Source organism: Chaetodon auriga, chromosome 18 (genome assembly GCF_051107435.1).
Source record: "Chaetodon auriga isolate fChaAug3 chromosome 18, fChaAug3.hap1, whole genome shotgun sequence".
NCBI lineage: Eukaryota > Metazoa > Chordata > Actinopteri > Chaetodontiformes > Chaetodontidae > Chaetodon > Chaetodon auriga.
In genome coordinates this window covers 19,577,152-19,603,208 of record NC_135091.1, presented here as the reverse complement: position 1 = coordinate 19,603,208, position 26,057 = coordinate 19,577,152, and the positions used below count along the sequence as shown (strand labels likewise).

The window sequence follows — 26,057 nt, the reverse complement described above, 5'->3', positions numbered from 1 at the left end:
CATGATGCTGCAGTGCATCATGGTCTACTGAGGGCTTCTGTGAGTGTACAAATCGATCTGTTTGCCTGTTCTACGATGGATTCCTGCGTGTATGATCGTTGAAATCCTGGCCATGAGGGACTGGCAAAGAACTGCATTTAGTTTTATCAGGTCTCAAGCCACAGATTTGTGACAAATGAAATGGGAAAGAATTTCTAAATAAATGCCAGTGGAGAGCTGGAGACTTGGAGAGTCTCTGCAGAGGAGCGCTGAAGCTGCTCTGGAAGTTCTTAATGGACCAGCAGCTCACTGAGACACGTCGTGTCGCTTTTTACTTTCATTTATCACTAATCTGACCTTTGTGGTTGTGCTGGAGAAATCTCTAGGTGGCATCATCCTTTTTTCATTTTGAGCAGGAGGAAAATAAACAGCAAACATATCAGGCTCAAAGTGTTTAATGACAGATTTTTCTACCAAGCTCAGCAGATTGGCAGATCGTGCCATTTTAGTGGTCGCCCCATATTGGAATTCGCAAACAGTCACTCGCTAAACTTAAACTCATTTAAAGATCTGTCTGATATCAATATTGTGGCACATTCTGAACGAATTTCCATTTTAAAGTTGCAGAAGTTCAGCTTCTCATGCTCATGGTTGTGATGCAACTCAAACAGACCAAGTGCCTCAAATGAATGTGGCCAAGTACATGAACTGAATCTTGGCTTTTAAGATGGAGTGATGGGAGGAAGAGGGGGGTGTGACGGACTTCTTGAACCCAAAGTGCGTCAGAATGTGGGAATATGAAAGGGAGAAAAGATCAAATGTGAGAAGTGTTAGGTAGGGAGGAGGATGGAAGATGAGTAGCTGAGTGAGTGGACAGATGAAAGAGTTGGAGGCGCAGTGAGGGATGGATGAGCCCAAAGAGAACTGCTGTTTAGTGAGGAAGAGATGCAGAGGACATCAGAGGAAGACACTAATGGCTGTGTGGGCATCCAGGCTGAGAGGTCTTTAAGGAGTCTCTCCTCCCTTCTCCTCCTCTGCCCTTTTTTGTGCTTTCTAGACATTTAGCAGACCGCCTTTATCACAGCCAAACTTCAACTCATGTGTCACTAACGTCACACTTCAGCAGCTGAGCAGAGAGGCTGAAACAAGAGTGCCAGGAATGCAGGAAAAGCCAAACAGTTCAGCTTTATTTATCTTAAAAGAATAGTTTCACATTTAGTGAAACACCAGTATATGCTTACTTCCTGCGAGTGAGATCATTGTCGTGTTTGCGTGTTAAATGCTGAGCTGGTGTCAGGATGTGGTTAGCTTAGCTTAGCAGACTGTGAAGACTGGACGGAGGGGGAACAGCTGGCCTCTGGCCAACGCTACGACAGCCAGGAGAAGTCAGCTAAACAGGAGAGCATGTACTTGTAGGGGTGCTGCATGTTGGAGCTCATGTATTTCTTGACGCACTACGGCCGAGCTGTTAGCTAAGGAACAGTTCCAGCACGTGACTCTGAAACCACAGTTTGTCCTCCTCACAGGTTAAACCACCTGTGGGACAGTTTGGTGAACTCTAGCATTCATGCTGTTAGATTTTCACTTCGGACAGTCAGGCTGGCTGTTTACATGTAGCTATGTTAACCACGTCCTGAGTGCAGCTCTGCATTTACCGCACAGGCTTGAGAATGATATTAATCTTCTCACCTTTCTTCTCTCAGAAAGAACAGCCATAAATGTTCAAACTGTGGACTTTAAAAAATAAAAAAAGTTGTTCAACTATTATTCAGTTTAATAAAATGTAGAGAGTTGAAATGACTGGACATTTGTCTTGACTGGTTCTTGATTTCTCTCAACTCACAAAGTGTGTACAAGTGTATTAATGTGCGTCTTCTCTTTCTTCACTTTTCCCTTTCTACCAACCCTCTCTCTCTCTCTCTCTCTCTCTCTCTCTCTCTCTCTCTCTCTCTCTCTCTCTCTCTCCTCCAGTGAGGGGGACTGGTGGGATGCTCGCTCGCTCACCACCGGTGGCAGCGGCTACATTCCCAGTAATTACGTGGCTCCAGTGGACTCCATCCAGGCTGAGGAGTAAGTAGTGTGTGTGAATGCTCCTCAGAGACCCAGTGACTTTCATGTAGAACGTGCTCTGAAGTAGCTCTAGATTAGTGGACAGGAGGCCGCAGACTGACAGCCACACATGCAGATTTAACCTTCTGAGGAACGAAATTCAGCAGAAAAGGTCATCGTCATCCCCCAGTTTCTACTTTCCGAGCATGTTTCTACTGGCCTGATAAAATGACATTTATGTGACACTATAAAGAGATGGATTTAGAATTTGAAATGCCAGCCAGACTCTGAGTGAAGGGTAAACATATCCATGTTGGTGGGGGATTTTTTTTTGTTTTACTCTTCATTGAGTGGATCCATTTTTAGCTTCAACATGTACACACTCTACCATTAAGACATACGAAGAATGGAAAAGAATGAGGAAACACAAGTATTTTAATCATCAGTCTGTGTGTGTAGCATCTACTGCTGCCACAGACCTGAACCGCTCACCCCTCCTCCACCTCCACCCCCACCTGCCGTCTCAGTCAGAATAAGGTTTCTGAATAAAGATTCGCTCAGTTTCACTGTGGTGTAGAATCTCATTATGAGCCGACTGGAGCATGCTGGGATTAAAAGCAGAGATGATGTGTGGGTGCAGCTCTGGCTATCAGCACAGATCTACATCTGTGAAATACGTGCTTTGGTGTCATGCCGCTCACATTTCCTCTGTCTCTTTTCCTCCTCTCAGCGTCGTCTCAGTCCATTTGAGAACCACTTTGAAAAGTTAGCTTTTCAAACATGTTAACTTCTACCTTTTTCTTCCTGATGACCACTCTTTTTGGTTTGGCTTCTGGAGAAACATATCTTCTGGTACAGCAGTGACAGCAGGATACCCAATACTATTATGTCATGCATATTGTGCATATGTGTATCTCTTGCCAAATGGAAATTTTGGCCTAATAGGGTCACTAGAGGGAAATGTGAGGAGGTCAGTATTATGATTTATCTCCAGGGCACCAACAATTCATTTTCACAAATAGCAGCCACAGTCAAAACTGCAGGCAACATGTCACCAGTGACTCATGACACAAGACTCTTGCCCACAATGAAGTCTTAATGACAGGTGTGTAGGGTCAAACACTGTTCAGCACAATAGCTACCTGTGACTGGTAGTGTGCAGGATTTTCTGTTGACAGACAATGAAGGTACAATAAATTTGCCTTCTGCATGATGAAAACAAAACTGAGAATGAGGTACAAGCGAGCAAACGACGACTTCCTGCAGCGTTTCAGCGTCTTCTTCAACCCTGCTGTTCGACTCAACCTGTTTTCTAACCTAACTGCAGCTGGTACTTTGGCAAACTGGGCCGTAAGGATGCAGAGAGGCAGCTGCTGTCCACTGGCAACCCTCGAGGAACCTATCTCATCCGGGAGAGCGAAACCACTAAGGGTAAAACCACAGACGCTATCAACCTGCGTAACTCTGAGTGTGTGTGTGTGTGTTTATGCCATAAGAGATTCACTGCCTCTGGGAAAAAAAAAAACATTCACATCAGCCTGAGAGTTTAATTACGAGGGGAGCCTGTGGAATCTTTCTGATATTTCCCACGTGGCTTTTGTGAGCTCCAGCAGTGTGTAGAAGCTCAACGCTCAGTGCGTGATAATCGTTTCTGTTGCAGAGTGTTTTCAGATGTCAGGTACTTGAAGTGAGCGCTGGATGCGTGGTCGCATTCTTCGGCTTGTTTACCGACTGTTTAGTCAGATGTTTCCTGATTCAAATCTTTCTGCTGTTAGTTTCATGTAGACAAGTTCTTGATGCTCACTGGCTCATCCCCTGACCTGTGTCCCCCAGGTGCCTTCTCCCTGTCCATACGGGACTGGGACGATGTGAAAGGTGACCATGTCAAGCATTATAAGATCCGCAAGCTGGACAGCGGCGGCTACTACATCACCACCAGGGCTCAGTTTGACACGCTGCAGCAGCTGGTTCAGCACTACTCAGGTAGAAACACTGGAAAGACATTCGACTGCTTTTGTATGTGCTGATTTCATGACTTCAGACCAAACAATGCTACATAACACAATACTGTACCACCGTTTTAGGACTAATTCATTGAAGATTAACTTTGGATTGTAAATTTTAGAACATCTTCTGGTTCATTTTAGAATTCATTCTGGGTAATTTTAAGATGCATTCTGCTTCACTTAAGGACATATCCTCATTATATTTTGGACATATTCATTTTAGGATTTTCTCTAGTGAATTATAGAACCTACCTGCCTACCTCCAGAGCATTAGGACATGTTGCGGCTGCTTTTTGGATTTATTCTGGGTCATTTTAGGACATATTGAAGTTAATATATTCTCTTTCACTTGAGGACGTGTCCTCTTTACTTTAGGAAACATTGTGGTTCATTTTAGGATATATTCTGGACAGAAGCAGAGGAAGACCATGTATTAGGCTTGTGCTGATTGGCAATCGGATCATATATCGATGGCTGGCCATTATTAAGGCAATTCTAACTAACTTACTATCAGTACTAAGATGTTAAAAAAATCATCTGCACACCTACTGTGCATTTGGAGATGTTTCTGGTACAGCAGCATGTCCGCCTGCTGAGCCCCATTAATCAGTGCGAGTGATAAGTGAATTTTTAATCCTTAATTACAGTATATAAGCCAGACTTAAAGCTGTATTAGCAAGCTTGACTTTTGAGCAGCCTTGAACATCTGAAGGACTTCATTACCCAGAAATTAGGTGACATCATATTATAGCATCAATCTTGACCATACCCAGCGTCTGGAATTGGTTTAATTAGCTGCATCACTGATGCAAAGCTTTAAAACATGTGATCTATATCTATGATTTACACAAAGTCATTGCCTCGTGCAGCTTAAGACCTACAGGACTGAAAGAACATGGGATGCACTGTAAATTAGCTTGACGGTGAGGCAGCCCCTCAGCAGTCTGGCTATAATATGGCTCAGGCTAAAAATATATGAAGCATCGCACGGCTCACTCTCCATTAATAAGGCAAACAGACAGATGTTGGCATTGATGGAGGCAGAGCGTTGACACCGTGGACCGATATGCACAAGCCAAAATAGCACCGTCAGTCTTCTCCTCTGTCCAGTGTCCATTTCCTTGGATTGATCCAGAATGCATTAAGCAGACACTGTTACACTATAATTGCATCTGGTCTGCCAGCACATTTTCACATACAGGGAAAAAAAAAAAAGCGGCACTTAACCATGAGGCACAAATGGAAAGAAATGGAACGCTGCTGTGTGTCAAATTAGTCGCATTTGCTGTCTCACACGTGCTCTTATGTATTAGGATTTACAGTCTTTTCAAATGCAGCACCACCGAGCAGCGAACGAGACACGTGATGTCGTAGCTGGAGCAGAAAGGCACTTTGTTAGCACTCCTCCTGAGAAAAGAGAGATACAGTTTGCATCACCGTGAGCTCGTGTGTGTTCAGGCTCGCTCGTCCGGGCTGTGAGTGCTGTCAGGAGACGACCGCTGCATCTGTGCCGCTGACACATATTTGAAAATCACATTTACAGGATGAGACAGCAATTATTGTTTTGCTCATCTCTTTCTGAAGTTTGTCCTCATTTGTTTTTTTTGCTCTTACTCTGTGTAATGATGATGATGCATATCTGAGTCTGTGTTCTCATTCTTCCATGTGTTCTGTCACTCTGTCTCCTCCCACTGAGAAAATGCTATTTTTTCTGTCATGCTCTAATTGGCACATTGACATATCGATGATTAAGCCCTAAAATCAACACCATGGATTTTCTGTAGTGTTGGTGTCATGGCACATTAACCGTCCCTCTGCATTTTATCACCACTCTTGATGACGTGTGGGGCCGACGACACGTCTTTGCAAATAACCTTGACTCTTTTCAGGGCTTGTGCTTTTATTGCTTTCTGCTTGCCTCTATTTTTCATGCCTTTAAAGAGCTAAAGAGTATATCTGGCATCGTTTACTGCAGCTGTTCCTCAGATGCATCTGAAAGGACGATAAAGGAACAACATATGTGGCCTTCTGCGAGGCTGCACATCTGAATACTGATCATATCTGGGATCGTACTTATGAAAATGAAACAAAACATAGAGATGATGTGACATGAACTAATATCCTACATTTGCTACTTGTGGCCACAGCAGCCACTGTTCAGCAGAAGTTGCATAATGGTGTTTTAAAGCCACTACAGATTAAAAGTATATGTGATTATTCCACCTTTCAAATGATGCTTATAGCTTCCTCTGCAGGCACATGAGATGATCTTGGTGAAACCTGGCGCAGTCTGTGTGTTGCTTTCATTCATTGCTCTCGTGTTGGATCGGTGCCTTTGCGATGTTCAAAACCGCTCAGGTTCGGTTATTCATTTCAGAGCCGTGTAGTGGCTTTGATTCACAGATAAAATGTTTTTCATGAGGAAACCAAAAACTGAGTGTCAGACGAACTCCAGTTGAGCAAGTTGAATTCAGCGCTGTGACTGTACCAGCGACGCAGAAACCAGCACTGACACATCCTTCCTTTAAAGTATAATAGGCTTTTCATCTGGGATTAATGGATTGACCTTACGCTAATCAAAGCACAAAATTCATCATTTGAGGCTGCCTCACCTTTCTAGGAAACACTGGCTGTTTTGATGTGTAGATATGGTCCACGTATTGACAGGTTTTATGACAGCCAGCAGAGTGAACATACAGCTGTATTGATGTCTGAGTGGAGCAGCTGAGGCAGCAGGCAGGCGGCCCAGATGGGCTTTGATGGCCGAGTTGCAGGTTGAACACTCCCACGGGTGAGATGCAGGCCTTTATCTCATCTTTACTGCCCCGTGCAAACAACCTGGGGCCTTATCACTGGCAGCGAGGGGGAAGAGAGGTCACTTTGTCCCTGCAGTATTACTAGATATCAGCATGGAAGTACCAACGGAAACTATTCCCTAATCCACTGGTTTAATCAATCATGGGCAAACATGAGAGCTTCCTCCAGAGTAAAAGCAAGAGATGTTTGATTTCTTGACACAGATGACGGTGTCATCAGCTACAGTGACAGCCAATAGAGAGGATCGAAATGGAAGCAGCTGGAGTACCACTCTGTTGCCTAAACAAGCATGGTTGTTAATGCTTCTCACGGCGCTTTAAGTCCCTCCGTTCCATCTTTGCTTAACCACGACTGTAGATGTGCATTTCCTAGATGACTCGAGGGACTGACGGCCGGAGCTGTCTCTTTACGTAAATTACCGCCATTATCGTAAAGTCGTAGCTGCCATTAGCCAAAGTGAGCTGTAACATAGAACCTATACTTTCTGCTTTGGTACTCCAGCTTCTGTGCGGCGTGAAATGCTTTTTACTGCGTATTCAATCAACAAGATGAGGCCGCAACAAAAATAATTAATGATGTGCAGCGCTGAAAATCATGCTCAAGATAACATTTCATTTTTAACCTATCACTAAAACACAAGTGCAAAGTTGCATCTAGCTATATTAGTTTATTTAAGTGTCCCGCAACAAATAGTGCCCAGCCTGTCAGGCATCATACGATCCTAGACCGTAACATCAGCAAGGATCATGGAGAGCATATTAGACTGATTACGGCTGGATCCCCTGACCTGAAAGCAGCCTGTGTGCCATCCAGGAAGGATTTCGTGTTTACGCTGCTCTTTGTCGTCCTTGTTTCAAGTGGCGTTGCTTTGAGGCTTTTCTCTCTCCTGCAGAAGGCTCTGCTAACTCTCTGTGCATCTTTCTCTATGCTCTTATTTGTGCATCGCTGTGTGGCGTCTGTAGACCGAGCTGCCGGGCTCTGCTGTCGCTTGGTGGTTCCCTGCCACAAAGGGATGCCCCGCCTCGCCGACCTGTCCGTCAAAACCAAAGATGTGTGGGAGATCCCGCGGGAGTCACTGCAGCTCATCAAGCGTCTTGGGAACGGGCAGTTTGGGGAGGTCTGGATGGGTACGGATCCAGTCGCCTCCAGAAAAAGAGGCCGCATGGAAGGGCCACGCTGAGCCAGCAGAAACACCAGACTGACACCAGAACACCGGAAAATAATCTGGCCTTGGAGGGGAGGAGATCAAATGACAAAATGGGCCAGGAAATTTTGATAATTCTCAGTTTGGGGCTTTTGCCAGGGAAATACTTCTATTTCTGAGCTCTCCCTCCCAAAATCATGTGGAAAAATATCCAGTGTGTCAGGAAACTCTGCTCTCGCAGTCTAAAGATGGCTCCCTTCCATGTCCCTCACTGCATGTTCCCCTCCGCGGTAGTTAACCCTGTGTGCCTTGCCTTCCCTCCCCCTGTAGAGAGTGCGGATGGTTTGTGCTTTAATTTAACGGGCGTGTGTGTGAACTACATTCCTGACACTGTGGGCTTGAGTCATGATGCCTGGGAGATCAGCAGAGAAGCACTTGAGTTGGAACTAAAGCTGGGGACAGGATGTTTTGCTGATGTGTTTTACGGTAAGGACTCCCCCACCCCCGCCCCCACCCCCATATATCTGCTTTGATATAATTTAATTGACTACACTCTAAAGTACTGGACTCCAAAATGGTCAATATTCAATCAATGTTTAATTGCACTGTGCAATGGGGACTTTTCCTGCTGCAGTTTAGTTTTGTAAATGATGTATCCTTTGACTTGAAATGTCTATGTTTTAGCATTTAGTTCAATGACATTACAAGCCAGTACCTGCTTCTCATCCACAGTTTAAGCATAAACATCTATCTTGTCCACCTTGGCTTGCTAAAAGAGCTAGCAAGTCAATATCCAGGGGCAAACGGCACAGTGCTAACATCAGTTTGAAGGCTACATAGCTAATTAGCCAGTCAGGGGATGTGCTTGGACACAATAAAATAAAATGTCAGCATTGGTCTGTTTAGATGTAAATGGCGTGGTCTTTATTCTTCAGTGTGACTGCTACTAGAACCGTCATTAGCTAGTAAACTAAAGGCACCAGGGCGAGTTTGTTTGCACTGTGTCTCAGTGTTCCTGTCAATAAAACACATACGCTGGAAGGAGCATTTCTTATATACCATAAAATTTCGTTCTAACAATTTAGTGTTTATTATTTCCAAATGTTTCGTGTTGACCATTTTGGACTTCCATACTGCAGAACATGAGGTTGTGCATTCTTATCATATTCCAGCTGCACAGATACTGAGGATAGGGCCTCTCCCAGATAACACCCAGCCATTGGATCCTATTACCTCACAACCCAGCAGGTGACTGTCACCCCCTCAATCCCGACTCCCAAAATGCGCACAGCTGCATCACTCAAGAAGCCCACTCTGATTTAGGAGCTTACTCTTAAATTTAACCCCCAAACCCAGCAAACATATGTAGATCAAATGTTAGCTGAAAGGCTCCGTCTTCCCTTTGGGTCACTACTAATATTCCTGCATCCATTACTGTCACAGAATGAGATAAATGGAGTACTACTTTATTGGAGTGATTACAGTGATCCATATCTTGTGCTCTAACACAGTAGCTAGAGGCAGAGCACACTGGTGGCATCGCCGTGCTGTGTGACGGTAACTGGCATGCAATCACTGAGGAGCTTACAGGCTTGCTTTTGTTAATCATCCTACAAAGGATTATCTGCTCCTGTGTTGGTGTATTGTGGCTCTCAAAGCCCTGCTGGATCCCTCTCCTGACTTTTAAAAGCCATTTCAAATCAAGGTCCATTCTAAATCTCAAACCCATTTAATTATCCTTCAGCACAACCTCTGTGCATGATGAGCCGATTCTCATAGTGCCTCCTGATCTCATTCTGTGTTGCCTGTTTCCCTCATTGTCATTTCAAAGCGAGACTTTTCCCCTGTTTTCGACTACCGTCGACTCTCAGCCGCCAATCAGCTCTTCAGGTTAGACGGTAGAGATGTCAAGTCTGACTTTGAAATGACGCGATTTGAATATGAATCGATGTTCCTGCTGTACTGATGTCAGCATGTGTGTGCGTGTGCCAGGAACGTGGAATGGCACCACTAAAGTGGCGGTGAAGACTCTGAAGCCTGGCACCATGTCCCCTGAGTCCTTCCTGGAGGAGGCTCAGATCATGAAGAAACTCCGCCACGACAAGCTGGTGCAGCTCTACGCTGTGGTGTCTGAGGAGCCCATTTACATCGTCACAGAATACATGGGCAAAGGTAGATGAAGACAAACACATGCATCTATCCACACTGCTCACTAACAGGATGCAAACAATTCTTTGCAAAAGCGTCAGTGAGTTTTTGCAAATTTATAATCGAGTTTCAGGAAGTTTGTTTAATATGAATGTCCTTCGGTTTAACGGAAAGCAGAGCTGTAAGAAATGATATCAAAACATGAGACCCCAAGTCTCAAGGAAAAAGTCCTGCAGGGGTGTGTAGCTGAGACCTGAACCTGGCATGTACCGGCAATAAGACCCAACTCAATTGATCCCAACTGGTTATTAGAAATTTGAGGCCTGAAGCTTTGCTGCATAACATGCTATACGGTAAATATAGTTATCTAATGTAGTAATGCTGTGGTCCAAAGTGCTGATAGATGGACTGACCTGTCAATGGACAGCCCTAATGCTTGTGGGGCAAAAATTTGATGGGGTTAGTTTTTACCTCTTTGCTTTGTTCCACCTGAGTTGCCATCAAAAATGGATGCACAATGTACAAAATGGTCAAAATGTAAAGCACTGTACTGCTCTTTATGTGCTAGTGTGTACTTAAACATATGGCACAAGCATGCATGTAGCCTTTGTTTTTGATCCAAGTGTTTTTGTTACATTCTAGTCAGAATAATAGCAGCTGTTCTGGTATGGGAAAGCCTTTGTTTCAGAGAGACTGAAGATGATTAAGGCCGTCAAAACAATCCTCTAAAACACAGGAATTTAGAAACCCCCACAAGAAAGAGTTGTGGATGCACATTAAACGCCAGAGAACACAAGAATGGAAACTTTGATGTGCATCACTGTGTCTGTTGCATGCAGAGACTGCCACATCTAGGTCAGCCCGTATAGTTTGAGAGGAGAGTGAGTTTTCAAAAAGCAGAGCCAGTGTGAAATTTTATGAATGTCTGAAGTGTTTGTGGTGATCATCAAGTCGCTCGGTCCTGTAGTTACCCTCCAACTGTCCAACAGGCAAATTACAAACCTCATATCAAAACATTCAGATGTCAGATTATTACTTGTGGTTGGTGATTGCTGAATTACAATCAGTTCCTGTAAAGGGCGGAGCGACAGGGCACCACAGATTCACTGATGTATCCAAGACATATAGCTTGTGTCTTCAGTGTGTGTTTGTGTACATGGACTGACAACAGACATCTGTTTCTGTCTGCTGCAGGAAGCCTGCTGGACTTCTTGAAGGACGGAGAGGGACGAGGGTTGAAGCTGCCTAACCTGGTGGACATGGCAGCACAGGTACACCGGGAGCAGTTCATGTTTTATCTGCAGACACTGCACTGTGTTGAGGTCACTGCTCTGTTTCTGGTACATGAAAGTAACAGGAGTCACTTTTTTCAGTTTCCTGGAAACAACAGAAAAGAGATACTCAGATACTTTAGAACCATACTAAACACTTTATTTACCTCAACTGCAGAGAGGATAAGGCTTTTGTTTGAAACAGGCTTGTATTAGAGACCAGCCTTTGCTTCTTCGCTCCCTGTTTTTGATGCAGTTGCCAGTGTTGGAAAACAGTTAAAATGCCCTCATTCTTCCTAAAGCCCAACTTTGATATGGCCAAAATATTCCATTTAATATCATATCTGACAAAGAAAAAGATCAAAACATCCCATTCGAAGAGATGAAACCAAAGACTGTTGCTTAAGAAATTACTGATATAACTAATCAAAATAGTGGAAGATTCATTTCCTTTAAATCAACTGATTGATTGATTGATTGACTGTTTGTTTCAGGCCTCATTACCATTACTACTCATAACATAAATGCTGTTTTATTCACTTATTATTATTATTTTTCTTCATTCAGTAGAATAGCACAGAAATAAACACATATTCCTATAATGTCTATCTCTGTATAACCTTTCATATCACTAATATATTCAGCCGGCAGCAGCTCGTCCTATTTTGACCCAATTTTTTTTTTAGCAGGTAATAAGTCAGTGTGAGAATATCTGTTGAATATCTGTGGAATGAAACTTCTCCTAAACCTGATTAGAACTGCCATGAACTGCTGGCATTTCTAAAGCCCAGGGGTATACAGGAGACCTTCTTTCTTAACGAAGCCTCCTAAACAAGCTCTTCCTCGCTCTGGAGAATCACTTGTCTACAGATCTTTGTTACTGTTTACTGATGTTACTGTTTTTTGAGGTGGGGGATTGAATTGGCATTTTGTTTTCTCTGCCAGACAATATTTATTGATGCACAGAAAGTCACATATGGAGTAGTGCTTTAATATAATCAGTAATTATGTAGAAAAAACGTTCCGATTTCCTGAAGCAAATGACAGTTGGAGCATTCAGAGGAAACCATACCAGGATGTTTTTTTCAGTCAGTGTTGATGCAGCCGTGCTCCCTGTGCTGTGATCCAGGTGGCAGCAGGCATGGCCTACATCGAGAGGATGAACTACATCCACAGAGACCTGCGCTCTGCCAACATCCTGGTGGGAGACAACCTGGTGTGCAAGATTGCTGACTTCGGCCTGGCCAGGCTCATCGAAGACAACGAATACACAGCTCGGCAAGGTGGGGCTTCCCACTGCTCTCCCACAAACACACAATGATGCTCAGTGCACATATGTAATGTTCCCACCAACAGACATTCACAGACTGTATGACTGCATGAGGTCATGGAGGAAATTCTCCCAGCGGGCTGCAAAATTTGCGGCGCACCCACAATCAAAATGACTAACAAATAGTTAACGATGAAGCCTCAGTCAGTCAGCTCCAAATATGTTCTCCATGTTACGCTGAAGGAGAGCAGACGCGCCCTGCCGCACAGACAGACAGATGTTTCCTAGAAATGAATGTTATTCTAGTATTGACCATTGAAGCTGTCTGGAGTGTCTGGAGCCAGATGTGGACCCGGTTGAGGTATCCACACTCTCGAGTGGACCTGCACAGCTGTATCTTTCTCATCTACGCTGGTCGCTGGTCTGTGACTGGCATGGTTGTTTTTCTCACCAGGCAGCCATCTGTGATCACAACACCAAAGCTAACTGAAAAAAAAATCAGAGATTTAGGCAGCGATTCAGAGGTCAGGAACCAATCAGGCGCTGACAATGAACAATAATGTTTGATCCAGCCCTCTGTTGCATCTCTCTCTCCCCCGTCATCTCTCTTCTAAAAAGAAAGTAACAGAAGCATCTATGACAGACGGTTTTCATATGGTGCTACATGCTGCGGGTCATGTTAGACTAACTGACCAATAACAAAAGTATTTGTCAACACCCAGTATGCCGTACATGTCCGTCATCTCCCTGGTGGTTAGTTTGAGCTCATCGCAGCTGTTTGGTGCAGCTTGTCTGTGCTCAGAAAATGCTGTCATCATCATCTTCTCCCCATGACAAATAAAATCAGTCGGACCTTTTTTTTTTATAGCTGTCAGATTCTGGAAGTAACATCACAGAAGTTATAGCAGTGTTCGTAATCACATGTATGTTCTGTGCCGCTGCAGTGAGTCACATAGAACTGATCATTTTAATTAACGAGTACATTAGTTTATATGGGCAGTGGTTCACAGCTGCGGCTCTTAGCACCGTCGCCTCACAGCTGTGGCCTGTCTGCGTGGGTTTCCTCCAGGTGCTCCGGTCACCTCCCACATGCAGGTTAGGTTAATCGGTGATTCTAAATTGCCCGTAGCTGTGCACGAGTGTGTGAATGGCTGTTTGTCTCTGTGTGTCAGCCCTGTGATGAACTGGCAACGTTCCAGGCTGCACCACGCCTCTCGCCCAGCGTCGACTGGGCTTGGCTCCAGAACCCAGGCGACCCTCTGAGGGATGAGCAGTTAGAAATAATGGATGGATGCACCTTAGTTTATGTCTACCCCCTGTAGTTAATTTGATTGTATTGCTGAAACTGATGAATGACATCTGGTCATGCCTGTAAAGCTCACTGACACACACTAATGATTAAAAACTCTACTCTGTTTGTGGACTTTATGATTGTGGACTAGAATCATCCACTTGTCACTGTGGACACAGCTGATGTCTGAGTGGCTCTTCTCAAACGCAGGGCTCACATGTCCATGATGTATTCAGACTGTCTGTCACACACTTATGTAAGAAGGACACTTAGAAAAGCTCCTCTAGAGCCACACAAGATCATAGAGAACACAGGCTGAACAGTTCACTGAGAGTTCACTTTATTAATGTTTATCTGCTCTCCCACAGGTGCAAAGTTCCCCATCAAGTGGACCGCCCCAGAGGCTGCGCTGTACGGGAAATTCACCATCAAATCGGACGTGTGGTCGTTTGGCATCTTACTGACGGAGCTGGTGACCAAGGGTCGGGTGCCGTACCCAGGTGAGGAGAAGGAAGGGTTAAACCGACAGCAGAGGCTCGCTGTGGTGTAGCTTCACCTTGAGCCGCTCGGGACACGTCGATAAAGTGGCCTGATAAGGAGAAACCTCTGAGTTGTTACCAAACCACACACAGCTTGTGCTATGACAACAGGCGGCCCCTCCTGCTGTTTATGGGAGTAAAAGGTTCTTTAATGCTTGGGTAACCTTCCATGCCCTTCCAAAATGTGAGATAACCCTTAATTACCGCTGTTGCCCGTGGGACAACTTGAATTTCAGACAGAAAGTAAAAGAGAAAGCGAGGGGGAGTCCGGGCCAGGGCACGGAGTGTACTCAGAGTGCAGCTCCATGCAGGGAGGGAAACACATGTTTGTCCAGATGGGGCTGGTGGGCCGGTTATGCTTCAGGGAGAAGGTGAGGAAGGTTAGCACGCAATGAGCTGAGGGAGCAGCATCATGCTAACAGATGTGTTAGCAGCTTTCAGAGGCAGTCAGGGTCCTTGACAGGGGTTGGTAGGAGCCAAGTTGTGTACTGAAAGCACCGTTACCTTACTCAGATAGCTGGGAAGTAGTCATTAGATTAACTACTTGAGTGCAAATAAACAAGTATATACTGAAAAAAACAAAAGCTTCACACGTTTAAATAGGATACAGGCAGATGTGTGGCTGTGATCAGCACTGTGATGTGGTTCGGGTTGTTAGCAGTGCTCCCAGAAACAAGGCACTGTCCATCAAACATTTCATCGCCTGCTTTTCAGCAAATGTAACTGAAATAAACTTCCAGAAAGTAAAAAAGTGACAGCATGCAACAACTAGACTGCAGTTTGAATTCTGCTTCTGTGGCCCTGTGGTGGCACTGTGAGGCTAGCTTAGACCAGGGTCCAGTCTGGAACTCACGATAGAGCTGCGCTGCTAGTGCTGTTTAACAATCAACATTGCAATTGTGGAAAAAAAAAAAAAACATTTATTAAAAAAGAAATATGGACGTTTTGTCTTATCTGTGTGTCCCCCCTGTAGATTCATTCATTATTCTGCAGCTGTGAAGAGCCACAGCAGACCATCAGTCTATTAATTAAATACAATATGTATAAAAACAGTAACTAAGCAAAAGCAGTGAGAGGAGTGTGTGCAAATGTAGAGTAAAAACATTCATTTTGCTTCCACACAACTGGTTCCTTTACAGGACCGGTTTGAGACGAAAGAGACAGAAAAATCTTTGCAGAGTCAACATGTTGAGAAAAGTCTGGTACCAGAGGGGTTTGAGAGAGGCTGACTGTTTGTGATGAAGGTCACCGAGGCTGAATCCAGTGTCAGCTATTTATTCATTTAGTGTCAAACGTCCTCATTAGTGTTGATCATATTTGGTCAACCTCATCCTGTTTTAGTTGACTGAAGGTCTGAATATTTCAGTCTTATTATAGTCAAAAAAAAACCATAACTAGTTTAAGGCAACGACAAAGTCAGAGTGATTCCACATGAGGTCTGATCTTGTCATTATCTGATGGAAAACACAGGTTGGACGATGAAGAATGCAGCGTCTGGTCTCGTGAGCTGTTAGCTCGTTTTAGACTGAAGCTCCTGCTGCTGCTTTAAAAACATTTGCACTCATATCGATGTGTTTCCGAGCCGCTGGGGCAGTTACTCACCTCATGCATGTGTTTGACTCTCAGGCATGAACAACCGTGAGGTGCTGGAGCAGGTGGAGCGGGGCTACAGGATGCCGTGCCCCCAGGACTGCCCCATCTCCCTGCACGAGCTCATGCTGCAGTGCTGGAAGAAGGACGCCGAGGAGCGGCCCACCTTCGAGTACCTGCAAGCCTTCTTGGAGGACTACTTCACAGCCACCGAGCCTCAGTACCAGCCCGGGGACAACCTCTAAGCCCCTCTCCTGCCGGGGGTCGGCCCGGGGCTGGGGCCTGTTACAAAAGAGCCTTCCCAGCCAGGACTTTATTTTAGGGATCTGTACAGCTTCCTCAGCTCGACCCGAGCATTTCAGTTCCACCACCAACCCCTGAAACACAACCCTCAGTCTCTGACACGCCCCCTAGTGTCTGAACTCTGCAAATGTGATAATTAGGGAAGTTGAGGTGGGATGGGGATGGACGAAGTGAACTGGGGTTGTGATAATGCAATGAAACCTGTATTCAATGTAAATAAGAAAGGCTTGTTTTAGTTTATTTGTTTGCTTCTGTTTCAGATGTTATTTTCTCCTGCACAGAATAATAATAATGCTAAAAATGGCAAAGGAAGAGCAGCGTTTCAGCACAGTTAATCTGTATTATACTGTAGCTCCTCTGTTCTTTTCTAGAGATTGAATCTGAAGCCTCGATATATTTTTTTCTCATTTCCCATAACATGTATAAAGATTCATCCCAGATTACTGCTTTATTGTTGACTTTTCAGTTGGTAGTATCGCAGACGCTCCTGAAGACGATCATGACGCACTCCCCCATCAGCCTTTTTTTTTCTTGCCCCCCCCAAGCTTTCTCAGAGCGCTAGTTGTTAGGCTGCTGCTGTACGGAAAACGGCTCTTTTACAAATTCTATATGTCACATTTTTGTAAATTCCAGCCGAGCGTGTAAGGATTTTCAACATACCCCTCCACGCTTTGAATTTTGAGAAAATTTGGGTGGAAATATTTCTGTCTTTCTACCACCAGTGTTTTCGTTTAGCTGGAAGAAAGGAAGGTTGAGTTAATTTAAGAAGAGAGAACGTATGTCTTACTTGAGCAGTCGTTCCCGGGGCGGCTCCTCGTCAGCACGCTTGTGTTTCGGGAAGTCGGCGTGTGGACGGTGGCGTTTTCCTCGTCTCCTGCTCGTCCTCCACTTGAGCCCGCAGAGCGCCGACCTGCGGCCGAACCTGGACCACTTCACCTCCTGAGTTAGTCCTTCTCTTATGTTTTAGGTTATATTCTCTCAGTATTTGAGTCTTTGGGTTTTACAAACTCTGTTTTTATTTAACCCTTTTAAGTGATCCTTTGAGAGCCAGTTGTACTGTATGTTCAGCAGAGGTTTGGGGCCGATTCATGTCGCAGCTCACATGAGAGAGGAAGCCACCGAGCTGAAGATGGATTGAACCCAGCCCTGTCCTGGTCTTAACGCAGATGGTTTCGTGGCCCATGGAAACCCTTCACTTTTCAGTTGTACAGCTAAATGATTTTAAGTGTCGCTAACTTCCCTCCTTTATATCTCGTCATTTCCATTTTTTAACATAACTTGTTTTGTTATTTCGGTGATTTGGCGTTTGAAATTCAGAAAAGAACAATAAACATTTTACACTCTTTCCAAGACACTTCCTTTCCACATGACAGCGTTTGTATGCTTAAACCGGTCATCTTTTGGGTGTGTGTGTGCATGTTTCTGTGTGTATGCTTAGGAACATCTTTCTTGTGATCTCAGAAAAAAGACATAACAAGGTTCTCCAGCTATTTGGTATTGTCAGGGGCCATAAACCCTCACTCTTCCTGTAAAGCAGCTCGATGGCCACTGTTATGGGTGTTTAGCCTGGTTAACACCCACAGTGGTTGAGCTCCACACAGCCCCATTTGTAGCACACTATTTCTCTTATAAAGTCACATCAATGAGACGTCTTACAAGACAAAACCAAATCAGAACAGTTCATTTTAAAGTATAAAGATAAGGTAAATGTAGAGCAGTGTAGGAATGTGACTCAGTACATTTACTCAAGTGCTTTGTTCAAGTACAATTTTTAGGTACTATGTGATGCTTAGAAATTAATGCATCACTAATCCCAATCCAGTATTTTTTTTTTCTGAAATGAACCATTCTACATAATGACTACTTCCATTTGGGAAGCAGTTCCTTTACACTACTACACTACACAAGTGTAGGTGCAGTGAACACTTAAGCGTTAAATGATTGTTTTTAAACGTAACAATTACAAAATGCCAAAAATGAACACTTAAAATCAGAAGTAACTCTTACTCAGTGTAGATTTACTGAAGAGAATCATATTAGAGAATATTAAAGGATCATTCCACTCTCTAGCCGACCTTTTTCATATTGGACTCTTTGACTTGTTACGGCAGGAAAATTGTAGTTCTTACTAAGAAAAAACCCTGAAACTGAAGCAGCTAAATGGAATTCAGTAATTGTTAATGTTATGTATTACACCTATGGCATTTCATACATTCCTCTGTGCCAACTAACCAGGCTGGTCATCAGCGTGTCCTGCAGCGCGACATGTTAAACAGTGTGGAGGTGTGAAGTGCCGGCTAAAGGTGAGGTGGAGCTCCTGCAGAGAGACAGAACAGGTGCCAAGTACACACAGAGCTGAATGCTGTGCTGTGGTCATAATCGAGCATGGAGCAGGAGAAAGAAGCAGTGCATGCAGGTTTCTGCCCTTTGTATTTTTGCAGACTTTTGCCCCTCTTTTGTCCCACTTTGGAATACCCAGTTCCACATGCGCTGTGGTCCATGTCACATGAGTCCTCACAGACTTTCCACGCAGCTCAGTTTGTTAATGAAACATCCAACCAAACTGGACATGCTGCTGAAATGTAATGCTGGTTCACAGTTGGCACCAAAACCAAATTCCTCTTGTGCAGTGGATGCGGTGGAACACATGAGCTGACAGTAAGTCGAGTTGGATTGTTGTATCAGTATTGTACAGACTGACACACAGACCCACAGCAAAGGTTTAGGATGCTGCACAGAGGAGTATAATTCAGACCTGGTCCAGCCCGGGTCACAGATGAAGTGGGCCCATGTCGTCTTGTGGCGCGTTGTTGTGAAGAACGCCTTTCTCATAGGTGATATTTTGCAGCGTCACAGCAGGAAAAGTTCATGATAGTTTCATTTCGGTGTCCCAGCGGCCTGAACTGAGCCAGCACGCACAAGAGCAGGCTGCCACACCTACATGGAATGCTGCCATTATTAATGTCATTACACCTGTGTCTGACAGGTCCTTGTGTCTGCTGTGTTGTTGCTGTTGCAGTAAAGTGTCTCTCACCTCCCATCAGGAGAGTTTTCCAAACTGGTATTTGTCTGGTATCAGCCTCTGTCTCCCGCCTCTGTTTGTCCTGCGCTGTTTGATTTCTGCATCGATACTGGTGGGGGGTGTAAAGTGTGGGCTAATATTTGCCATGACCTCAAAACTCATCGGTTCAACGGCAGCTTCATGTCCCTCTGTGTCTCCCCTGCGGTCAAATCACATCCTCTCCTTCATCTTCGTCCAGTTGATTCTGTCCTCAGCTTGTATCTTTTTCCCAGCTTGACAACCAACTCTGGTTGTCTAGTTGATAACACTAAAAAGAGTGCCAAAGTTCATCAGCTTTCACAAGTCTTAATCAGGGTCTTAAACAGTGGGGCAGAAATGTCCAAACAACTATTTGATGGATTGCCGACTTAAGTACTTAAATTCAGGACCAGAGACCTGCAAAACAGTCTCATCGGCCTCAGTTATACGTCATGTTTACTGCCGCTTTGCAAGTGTTTGCATGCTAGCATATGGTGGAGATGGAGCTGACAGGAGACTAGCAGTGACTAGCCGACACAAGCGCTGGAGTTGACAGGAGGCGAGCAGGCAGTGGGTCTGATGGCTGGGGAGCTGGGACTGAAGGAGGACTAACAGAATTGGAAAAACAAGGCACAGGTCTAAACACACAGGTAATCCAATAGAAACACTCACAAACAGACTGGAAACCTGGACACAACTGGCAAAGAGTGAGGGGAAGACATGGACTTAAACACACCGAGGAGGGAGAACTAATGAGGCACACGTGAAAACAATCACACACAGGCGGGAAAATACAGGAAGTAAAGCAAAATGTTATAGTGGTTTTTATTTCTCTAGTAAAGTTTGTCTTCAGCTGCATCTGTCCATTGGAAAACACAAACCTGTGTCCTTAGGAAAGAATTGATGCTCAGATCAATAAGGTGATGGCTGTGTTACTACAAGCGCTGTTCACAGTGATGAGCTCCTTTCCCAAACTGTTTCTCACCATCTTTTGGTTTTGTATGTAGTTTCACTTCATGCTGTCGCTGATTGGCATCGACTGAGCGTTCAGACCAGGTGTCAGGTGATGTGACTCCCTCCTCCTCAAGCTTTATAGGAGCAGCAGCTGGACCTCTCTCACCCATCCCTCACTGTATCATTGATGGTGTTGTCCTTGTGGAGACGTAACCAGCTGGTGCTCACCTCTGTGGAAGAAGCCACTTGTGTGTGACACCTTCATACCTACAGAGAACAGAGGTCCTGTAGACTCCAGGTACGTCAGATTTGATCCATTTTAATATTAACATCTTATATTTTCACCCCCCGATGTAGATCATTTAACCTGTATTTCCAGATGTGACTGGATAAAAGGAAGAAGGAATATTTTCAGCTTTCCTTAATTAGTGAAAATGTTCTTTATTTAAGTAAGTCTCAGTAAAACAGGCGTCAGACAGAGACCTATATGGATCTGTGTGCGATCAAGTGGATCTTTATGTGCTGTTATTATGTAACAGCAATTTTCCAGGCAGTTAGAGACTGAAAAACAACACAACCTTGCACACTGTTTTCTTCTCTTCAGTGACTTTCAGGTGAGACCCACCCAACGCAAACATCATCCAGCGTTTACTGGAGTCATCAGCTGAACGTCTCACTTTAACTTTGGAGCTGAATGACATTACTTTAGTACTTTATTTATTAACCATGTGTTCAAACAGTTGAACAAATAGATAAAGGCTGAAGAGATGGATGAAATGGCCCCTGAAAGCATTTAAACCAAAAGTAAATTTGACTGAAATTGTAGATCCACATCCAAATATTTATGAATGAATGTTTCAAATGTGTCCTGGTTTTGGATGATTTGTGCTTCTCGCTGACTTCATGTTTTACATTTGAGTCATTTAGTTGCTAATTGTTAATAATTCACAGCGCCTTAAAACCTCAGTTTTAGTAATTCATTCACTTAAATATCTCACAAACAGCCCCTCACCAGTGTTTGTGTACTGCACTCCTCTTCCCCTCCACCTCTCTGATAGCTTTATTGCAGGTGTTAGCATGTGAGCTTTTTGCCTGGCGGTGAGCGAACCATGGAGGGATCTGGCGTTGCCATCTTCGTCACTGTTCAGAAGATTTACTACCCGCTCCTTTGCATCATGGGTATTCCAGGTTCGTATCTTGTCATCTTATTCGGTTGATATCAATGCACGATCAGGCACAATTTACGGGTTTCTGATAACTTTATTATTGTTAATCAGTCACTTTTAGCTTACCATGCTTCAATTCCCTGCACACAATGACCCACAGCTGCCATCGGAGCATCCAGGCCAATAACCATTTATTAATGAATGACTACAGCAAGCCTGCAGTTAGCCCGCTGTTCCACATATTGAAGAAAGAGACCCATAATACTGATATCAGTTTCAACCCTGCACACATATCTTAGTTATGAGACTGGAAGCTGGGTAGAACACTTCCAGAAAACTGCAGCACTGTCTCAGACACACACTGAATGTGATATTTGGCTATTCTTGACCAACAACTGCTGGGTGCAGTCAAGGGCGGTTTGAGTGATTTGGAGACCACAGGCAAACAGTGTGAACCATCGGTCAGCTGTTCGAGAGTGCAGTCGTGTAGTCTAGTTTATTGTAGTGGGTATACTGTTATGATCCCCCCAACACACACACACACACCCCATGGCAACACCCAATAAGCATCACTACACTCATTAACACATGCAGGATGTGCATTCACACATAAGTGAGCGCATTCAGAAAGACTGAGTGTGTGTTATCAGGAGGAAACCTCCGTTTTCAGCTGGAGATGGAAATGTTTTGTACTCTGAGCTGATTTTCTATTGTTTTCACAGTCCTTTAGCAGTTCATGCTGTTAGTTTCTGTTCACAGTGTTTTGCATCTGAACGCGCTGCATATCTTTGCAGGAGAATCTGCTCTGTAGGATTATGACCTGATGTTATATTGAGCTCTGCTTGAGTTAGCTCTAAAATATTGCGCGCGTCATTTTTTTGTATGCTCGAATAGATGATTTTCTTTAGATGATATCAGCCGAGTCTAGAGACTAAAAATCCTAAATCATATACAGGTCTGCAGAGATGGAAAGAGTACTAGAACGTTATACTCAAGTAAAATGAAAGTACTTGTTTAAAATGTACGTAAAAGTAGAGAGTCAGTTAAAACGACTCTGAGTATACATAACATTTTTGAAATGATGTGTGTGGGTCAGGGGCTGGGGGGTATCTGGAGATGTATGATGCTACTGTTAAGTTAAAGAACACCTTTAGGCTACAACTAAATGTCAATTTAACAACACGAGGGGAACGACATCACGCCATCAAGCCCTTGCAGTATGTCCAAGCCGAGAGTAAATTCCAAAATTATGTTTGCTGTGTACAGACAGATTTTGCAGACTGAGTGTACACTTGATTATCTTTTATAAAGATTAAACAGCCCTCCTCTGTTAGCCTCAGTAAAATTCATCAGAAAAGAGGATAAAACTCACAATTGACACATCAGTGAAAAGGGCTATGGACACCATGATGGGTGCAACAAGCAATATTAGGCCACACAAATGAAGTAAGTGCCACTTCAAGGTAGAATAAAACATCACCTCAGCAGACAGCACAGAGATGTGGAAACAATCTAAACTCCACAGCAGCTGTAGCCACAAACACATTTTTACGCCAATATTTACATATACACAGATTTATTTTTAACTATTAATTACAGATAAGCAATTGTTTGCAGTGACAAGGAAGGAAAAGGAAAGGACCTTTAGCAGATGAGGCTCCATACCTATGCCATATGGTAAAACCACCTATGGGCACAGTGACATACACAGCATCTCAATAGTCCCGCCCTCAAGCTAACATGTTGTTAAAAGACTTTTTTTTATTTCTGACAGAGCTTGCCTCGCAGTTTCCTCCTGTTTCCAGCAGCTTTTTTGAGCTAAGCTAGGCTTAACATCTGGCAAACCCCAAAATGACCCTTTTATTTACACACTGAAACAGATTATTGCTGATTTATTAAGCATTGAAATGCTTTGTTTGCACTAATTAATATAGTTTTGTAAAGGATGTATCAAATGTCTATGTCTATATCAATGTGAAAGCGGTCAATCATAGTGAGACTGCGCAGTTCCCCTCAGCTCTGCATTCTGTTTTATGCTCTTTTAGCCTATTGTTTTGATGTTGTTGTTTCCAGTGGCAGCAGGCAGCTGTTTTCAACAAAGCAGAGAGCAGATTTACATTTATAAGGTGGCCAAAAATACAACTGCAATGAATGCTAATGCTGCCCTCTGTCGCCCTCTGTTTGCTTATTAGCTAATCTTCCTCTGTTTTCAGCTTCTTCTCCTGCTGCTCCCAGGAGACCAACACAAGATCAGTTAATGCATTTATAAAGTCATTGGTAACAACCGAAAGGACAACAAGACAGGCAAATGTCACATATCCATCTGAGCTTTTGTGTTCCTGTCTTCCAGCCAACCTCTTCACATTCTACATGATCTGCTTCCGTAAATGCGGGATGTCTGACACGGCCATCGTTTACCTGAGCTGTCTGGCTATTATGGACACCTGCTACCTGGTGTGGGTGATCCTCATTGATCTGACCCTTACCTTCTGGCTACTGCAGCCCTTCTGGCACTCTCACCCCTGGTGTGGCATCTTGGGAGTCCTGCAGTATGGATCGCTCTACAGCTCCTCCTGGATTGTGGTGGTCTTCACCATTGAGCGTTACCTCGTCCTCCGTAACACGGCGGCTAAGCAGCACTTCTCCCAGGTCTGGGTCACTAAAGTGACCTGTGTGGCTATCGTCCTGGTGTCACATCTTGTCTCTGTGCCGCTGGGCTGGATCAACATCGTCTCACCTGTCAACTTGACTGTGGCAGGGGAGAATGTGACGCTGCTCAGGTGTCATTACCGTGATGGGGCTTATTCTACTGTTGTAGTGTGGATAACCACCTTCCTCTCAGGGGGAATACCCATTGTGTTGGTCATCATCTTCAACTATCTTGTCGGGTATCATCTGTGCCGTGCCAGCAACCTCTTCACCAAGGAGGAGCGTCGCATCATGCATGGGAGGAGCACCAGGGGCATGTTGAGGAGGACCATCCTGCTGCTGGGCACCGTCTCCGTGGCCTTCGTCATGCTCAGCCTGCCCCGCTTTGTCACATACTGCATCCTGAGGACCAAGTACAACAACGAGAACTTCAACAGGAACGACTACAGCATCCCCATAAACGTGGCTGGAGACTTGGCCAACATGCTGCAGAACCTTAATTCCACCACCAACTTCCTTCTCTACTGCATGGTCAGCCGGCGCTTTCGGCGAGAACTGGTCCACGTGCTGACTTGTAAGGAGAAGGCACGTGAGCTGGGCTCTGTCCGCACCCACAACACCAAGAAAGTTTTTTCAATTGCAGATCATAAGGCCTCGCCATCCAGCAACGGTGTGACTGTGGTCTTAACCAATCTCAAACAGACTGAGTAGAAAGGATCTGGACGAATGGATCTGACTTTCAAAATAATCAAGCTCAGACATTTGTTCTTGATCTTGGAAATTGTAGTCTGTCAAACTAATCTGTATCTGCAAATACATACTTAGCAAGGAATGGCAAGGGTGGTCGGTCCACCATCAGACTGAAATATCTCAACATTTTGACGTATTTCCATGAAATATGGTCCAGACATTAATGGTTCCCAGAGGATGAATCCTAATGACTTTGGGGTTTCACATGGTGACCAGCTGGCATCCAGCAAGTGATGCAGTGTCCTATTTAGAGTTTCCACTAACCCAGTAAAATATCTGAACATGTAATGGATTGGCCCAAATTTTGGTGCATTAACACTCTTTACTCTGAGTATTAAAATCAAGCTGTAGCTGCAGTAATCAGTCAAATTACCCATGGAGGGGCAGTGAGCCTGGGATGATACACAACAACTGCCATATTCGGGCAGGGTCCACAGTATTCTGGTCCACAGCCCTCATTCACTGCCTGGACTTGTTTTTGATGTAAACTCGAAAAGCTCAGTTTGCATACATACATCATGGAGGAGGGTAGCAGAATTCAAGTTATATTTTGCTGATGTATGAGGTGGCTAATGATCTGCATTTCTATGAAAAGTATCTATAGTTTTTGGGTGGATTTTTAATGCATTTTGTTATGTCTGCAATGTCAGAATATGTTTTATGGCCCCCTGACACGGCCAGACAGCTGAGAAAGGCTGATGTCCACAATGAACAGAACTGCTGCTGCTTGTTAATAGGGAAATTAGTATATCCTCACTAGGACCTAAGGACATGCTTAATGCTGCTGTATTACTTTTGTCTGTTTAGCTGAATAATCAGCAGATGGTAGAAAACTCAACTCTTCCTGTTGGGGAATCAAACCCCAGTCTTACGCATGATAGGCGGAGATACTGTGAATACTAAGGACTGTTGCATTACTACTTTTGGCACATAAAGGGGGCTGGTAGGGCTGGTCCAGTGTTTCTTGGTAATACACAGAGACATTTATGCTGAAGGACATGTTCAGCTGCCACTTGAGGTTCTGGGTGGCGATTATGGTACCCAGGAAGCAGAAGGACTCACATAGGGTTGTTAAGTGGATGATTTGAAAA

The 26,057-nt window shown here is 44.3% G+C and overlaps 2 protein-coding genes across 4 annotated transcripts in view; both read left to right on the top strand.

Annotated features, from left to right (window-relative positions):
• Positions 1-17,752, top strand: part of fynb (FYN proto-oncogene, Src family tyrosine kinase b) — a 69,789-nt gene extending 52,037 nt beyond the window's left edge. Inside the window, exons 5-14 of one of the 3 annotated variants that reach the window (XM_076755735.1) lie at positions 1,951-2,049; positions 3,356-3,459; positions 3,862-4,011; positions 7,814-7,978; positions 8,326-8,481; positions 9,988-10,167; positions 11,338-11,414; positions 12,544-12,697; positions 14,344-14,475; positions 16,141-17,752. In XM_076755735.1, the coding sequence (XP_076611850.1) occupies positions 1,951-2,049; positions 3,356-3,459; positions 3,862-4,011; positions 7,814-7,978; positions 8,326-8,481; positions 9,988-10,167; positions 11,338-11,414; positions 12,544-12,697; positions 14,344-14,475; positions 16,141-16,349 (1,426 nt within the window). In that variant the 3' untranslated portion in view covers positions 16,350-17,752. The remainder of the gene's footprint in view (positions 1-1,950; positions 2,050-3,355; positions 3,460-3,861; positions 4,012-7,813; positions 7,979-8,325; positions 8,482-9,987; positions 10,168-11,337; positions 11,415-12,543; positions 12,698-14,343; positions 14,476-16,140) is intronic. The other 2 variants (XM_076755734.1, XM_076755733.1) reach the window with 2 other exon arrangements.
• A 3,758-nt stretch (positions 17,753-21,510) lies between these two features.
• Positions 21,511-24,927, top strand: LOC143336718 (putative G-protein coupled receptor 139). The gene is made up of 2 exons (XM_076757007.1): positions 21,511-21,589; positions 23,918-24,927. Exons 1-2 carry the CDS (start codon positions 21,511-21,513, stop codon positions 24,925-24,927), a joined length of 1,089 nt encoding a protein of 362 aa, XP_076613122.1.
• The last annotated feature ends 1,130 nt before the right edge of the window (positions 24,928-26,057 follow it).